General features: G+C 40.9%; 1 protein-coding gene across 2 annotated transcripts; it reads left to right on the top strand.

Moving 5' to 3' along the window:
* Positions 1-907: 907 nt before the first annotated feature.
* Positions 908-4,480, top strand: LOC136464470 (membrane-anchored ubiquitin-fold protein 3-like). 2 transcript variants are annotated; one of them, XM_066463417.1, is made up of 3 exons: positions 908-1,318; positions 3,177-3,344; positions 4,023-4,480. In XM_066463417.1, exons 1-3 carry the CDS (start codon positions 1,186-1,188, stop codon positions 4,076-4,078), a joined length of 357 nt encoding a protein of 118 aa, XP_066319514.1. In that variant the 5' UTR covers positions 908-1,185; the 3' UTR covers positions 4,079-4,480. The 2 variants fall into 2 exon arrangements, with proteins under 2 accessions (XP_066319514.1, XP_066319513.1); XM_066463416.1 differs by having other exon boundaries at positions 910-1,318; positions 3,177-3,347.
* The last annotated feature ends 995 nt before the right edge of the window (positions 4,481-5,475 follow it).

Here is a 5,475-nt window from a genome sequence, read left to right as displayed (position 1 = left end):
TTCTGAATTTTTTTCGCCTTGAAATTCATCTGGGTGCCGTATTCCTTTGACTATTTTCGCATTGTTTTTGCATGTGCCTGTGACTTTGTGCAGATCATTGCCTGGAAAACTGGATGTTGAGCTGTTCTGGTTGGTGTGCAAGTGTGTGAGTACATCGCGTGATCACCAAATGGCCGAAACTCTGCGTTGGTTGCCTAGAATAATAGCCAACTATCGCTGGCCAGCTCATGATAATTCCCCAGTGGAATGCAGATGTTGATTGAATGACTGGCCTTTGGCCAGCCAGGGAATATACACTGCTCTCGAGATAAAAAGAGCTGCGTCTGCTACTCCGTGCTCTTATGCCTGAAGTCATGTAAACTGCGATCAAGAACGATTTTTTTTTGACCATTTCACTTTTCAAGGTATCCGTTGATAATTCAGACAGAGCTCATGTTGAGTCAACATAAGACAAAAATAAAATACAGTCTTTAAACCCAGTCGGCACATCCAGGTCTAAAACTTTCTCCCAGAGCAATGCATCATTGGATTGTGCTGTGTATTTGTTGACTGTTTCTTTTGAAATGAAAAACAAGTTGGACCTGTACCAGTACCACCAAAGAAGAGACAGAGAGGGGAGAGAGATATTTCCACATAAAATGCCAAAAAACCATGACTCCGGCGACTACAGCAGCAGTACAGAACAGGGAAGAAGACCCTCGACGAGACCCAGGCAGTCAAAATGCCCGAGATAGAAGCCATCGCCGACGTCGAATCCCGGCCGGCGATTTGTTTCCGCCTCGCACCTCGCATAGAATTCCCCGCTCCGCCTCGGCCTCGGCCTCGCCACTCGCTTTCACGCTCCATCATCACCATGGATCGATGCCAAAACCGCAATTAAAAACTTCTGCTTGGGCGTATCCGTCAATACACGCACCGAGAGGAGGAAGCCCACTACCGCGTCTCTCTCTCTCCTAGTCTCCTCCCTGGCTCTCGTCTTCCTCTCCTCCCCCACCGAGTCGCCGCCCCCTCGCTTTCACCCAACGCGGAAGCAAGAATTCGTCGTCAAATTCCCACCTTGCGTGTGTTTCTGTGGATTTCCTTTTTTGCCGCTTCCTTGCTCCTATGGGCCTTTGATCCGGGGCTTCGTGGATCTTGGGAAGAGGAGGTGTGGTCGGCGGCCGGCGGCGATCTGGCGGGGAGGATATGGCCGGCGGGAAGGAGCCGATCGAGGTCAGGTTCCGGCTCTTCGACGGCACGGACATCGGGCCCACCAAGTACGATCCCTCCACCACAGTCTCCTCGCTCAAGGAGTTCATCCTCGCTCGGTGGCCGCAAGGTGAGGCAGTGAGGCACTGACGAGACTTATTGATTTGGTAGCGCGCACGCCTGTGCTGTCCCGATCTGCTGACAAGCGACGGACGCATTTGTAATTTAGGTGCAGGGGTAATCTCCGTGTCATGAGTTTCTTGGATCATGTATTGCTTCTTTTTGCGCTTTGTGCTCATGTTTCGCTAGTCTTCCTGCTACCTCCAGCTATTTTCATCCTTTAGTTGCTGTTGTTTTCTGGATGTCTGGTCAGTTGAGTAGCGGGAAAACTATGCTTTAGTTTTCTTCTTCAGCTAAGTCCTAGAACCGACTATGCCTTATTCAATTATTAGCTTCAGCATTATGCTTCGAGTGGCTATGCCATATTCGCTAATTAGCTTCGGCAGTGTCATATGACTGGCTATTCCATATTGGTTTATTAGCTTTAGAAGTATCCTGTGACTGGCTATGCCATATTCCTTCATATTTTTTTTTGGTGTATGCAGAATCCTAGTACTGGCTGTGCCATATTATCAGTTAGCTGATACTTTCGGTTCTTACTCTATGTGGTATGAACTTCTCAAACGTGAATACCAATTGCTAATTTTGTGAGTGAAAGTGCTTTTTTTGGAAACAGTTATATCACAAACCATAAGTGGAACGGATGGAAAAACAAGGTCTCTCTTATTTTGTTTGCTGTAATAAAAGAAGCAAAGTGCACAGGCCATGTTAATAACTGTAGACCTTTTGACTGATTATTTACTCTCTTCAAATCTGTAAAGGGAGTTCGATAGCACTATGAAAAGCTTTTAATGTTCGTCTGTTAGATAACCTGAGTTTCTCTGCAGAAGTGCAACAGCTCAACCTTTCACCATGGATAAACATTCTCATTAATAATTTTGCCTACATGTGATTTGTTCACCTTATTAGATGAGGGCAAACAATTCATTCTGAATCCTTAGCGGTCTGGTATTCAAGTGAAACCGTTTGGACATTTGTGCTGTTTATGAATTTAACCTTGGGCTGTATTAAATATTATGGCAGAGAGATATGATTTGGATGTCAGCTCACTTATAAGCATGTTGGTCAGCAAGCCATAGTAGACGCTAGTCCCGTGTTATGTGAAAGTTACTGAGAAAACATTGTGTAAGCACTAAGCAGCAGATTGATCTACACTGTTTCACTTAAACAGTCAGAGCATCTTTTGTAAGCCAGCAGAAGTCATTTTAAAAAAATCTTCAGAAATAATTAGTTACTCTTGTACAATCGAATAATTTATCTATATTGGATAAAGAATATTAACGATTTGGTGGGTAGAAAGCAAATCTTTTGATAACGAATACTTGGAATGTTAGTAATGACAGTTCTCTGATTCTCCCACTTGGTGAAGGAACTTCCCTTGGCATGACTTCATGAAAACTTGAATGAGGTGCTCCCACATGAGAACTGGACTAGATCAAGTAAAAATTGAGCCTTTCTGGCTGAATCAACATGTGGAAAGTGGAAACTATATTGATGCTTTTGCCTGCATTCACAACATAAGCAACATGTACTTGCACATGCATGCATGTGTTGATCCGAACATAAGTATGCAAATCGTCACGGACATGATATATTCCTTCTGTCATCTATTTGAAGGGTGTCTGCATCTATTCTGCTAGCTTCGTCAGTTTCTCAGTTTGCATTTCAAAATTCAAACTGGGAATTGTGCAATAGCATATTGTATTTTCTGTCTCTGAGACCCCTTGGTTGATTATGCTGGAAACTTACTGTGTTGTCATATTGTCCTACACATTGGAACTTTTCCTGTGCAAATTCTCTGTTTTGCAATCCATGCCTGTCGTTCTTACTTGCTGAATGGAATTTGTTATTTTCATTTTTGCTAACAGATAAGGATATAGCTCCAAAAACTGTTAATGATTTGAAGCTTATTAATGCTGGAAGGATATTGGAGAATAACCGGACACTTGCAGAGTCCCATGTTCCAGTAGGAGAGATTCCAGGAGGTGTAATTACAATGCATGTGGTAGTGCGACCTCCACAAGTTGACAAAAACAGTGGTATTGCCGACAATTTCAGCCCTTTGTTCATACCATTTTCTTAGTTCCTATGACAAATAACTTGAATTATATTTCCATTTATTTAATCGAAGTGTTCGCCATGATCAACTCTTGTGCTGGAAACATACTGTTCCCATTCTTGTGGCAGTGAATGCATCTAGGGATGGATCTCTGTTATCCAAATACCACAGCCTGAAAGATATTTCCAGTTACTCCATGGGAATTTAAACCTTTAGTTTCAGTAATTTTTTCACAATACATTGCAGGTCAAATACCTGTATTCGAGTTATGAGCTGAGCTGCTTATATACGGGAGTAGTTTTCTCATGTGTACCTACAATGTGTGTGTGTGTGCGCGCACTATCACCGCCACTAATGATGCCCAGAGATGCAAACTTTCGAACACGCAAACCATGACACAACCTTCTAATAGTTTTCAATGCAGCAAGTCTTGAGGTGCTTAGGTTTCTTAAGATAGAACTTGTGCCTACATGAGCATTTAGTTAATGTGGTGGAATGTCTGGGTGGTGATAGTGCGATACGTGGCCACAAGCATACTAAGTAACTTCTATTTGTGGTTTAATATGATTTTGACTATGATGCTGAAAGCTATTGTGATTTTCTTTTGGCACTTGTGAACGTACCTCTAACATGTCGTTCACCTATACTTTTCCAGAGAAGCAGCTTGCCAATTCCCCCAAGCAGAACAGATGTGGATGCACCATTCTCTGATAAGACGCCTGCTTGTTGCTGTACAATCTGTGTAGCCCTAGGATTTTGTATCTGCTTTGCTGTGTTCACACAAGCGTGAATTCATTTTGATATCCAATTCTTGAAGCCATTCGAATCCCAGAAACATACACACTGAAAATCCATCAAATACGAAGATTTCTGGAGGCTGAATTTGGATCGCCTTGTTCTAGAGTGGAGGATTGGATGCTTCCTGCTGTATAAATTGTGTTGTCAAAACTGAAAAAAGCTTTTTTTTTTCTTTTTTTTCTTTTCTGCTATGTTGACTTTATATCGATTCTTTTTAGCTCGGTTGCTTTGTCTCGTGTAACAGAAATATTGTACTCAGATATATGTAACTTGCAAAAGGAGTAATGTATGGTGTTGTGGTAAAGGGGAAACAAAGAGGTGAAAAGAGCATGGCTGTGCAATGGTTTTACATTTGATTATTTGGTGAACCTGAGCTGACCGTGCATGCAGTAGATGAAGGAGCAGTGATGACCGTGCATACACAATATGTAACTTGCATCTGCACACAATTTTTAGTGTTTGCTTGCCATATCTTATTAGTCTTTGCATAGCCGTGCTTCGACAAGCATATATCTTAATTACTTCTAATATTTATAGTAATTATGGCATTTTCAATGTTTCTACCTTAAAATAAAAGATACACACAAAATTAGGAAATTGTTGTAACTTTAGGGGAAAAGAATGTGCTAACTTAAAACAATATCTTTCAACTTAAGATGATTTTTTTCTTATAAATTTAAAACATGTTGTAGCTTCCTGAGGAAATATTCTAGTTTTATTGCCAAAGTGTTCCATATTTAGGAAATTTATTGCAACATCCTGAGAAATTATGTTCTAACATCACGAGACCAAAATTCCACCATTACATGAAAAGAAGTTATAAATTTGTGATAAAAATTCTATAACATATTTATGTGAAATAAAAAAATTATAAAATTAATTATAACACAAATTTAAAAAGACCAGTAAGAATTTTTGCCCTAGACCAGTGGCAAAAAATGAAAAAAAATGCTTCAGTAGTGGATCTGCAAAAGGTAGAAATGATTATTAATACATAAGATTAAGATACTCCCTCAAGCAGAAACAAATTGGAGGCCTCCCATTGCCTCTGTCACTGTTCACCATGACAACAAACATTGTATGTCATTGTAGCATACACTGTTCAACAATATTTAGTACTTGTTGTTAACGTGAAAAAAAAGGCACGGCAGAGCGCGCCACCCGTGCTAGGATACCTAGTCACTAATTGATATGTTGGTATTGCCTTACCGCCAAATAAACTGCCAGAACTATCTTTGACGTTTGAATCAACAATCGCTCTGTTCGTTTGGGCTGGTTTGGCTTATAAGCGATGACTGAAAGTACCGTTG

The sequence above is a fragment of the Miscanthus floridulus genome, chromosome 7 (assembly GCF_019320115.1).
Source record: "Miscanthus floridulus cultivar M001 chromosome 7, ASM1932011v1, whole genome shotgun sequence".
Taxonomy (NCBI): domain Eukaryota; kingdom Viridiplantae; phylum Streptophyta; class Magnoliopsida; order Poales; family Poaceae; genus Miscanthus; species Miscanthus floridulus.
The sequence above is the reverse complement of the archived record's forward strand: the minus strand, read 5'-3'. Positions and strand labels throughout refer to the sequence as shown.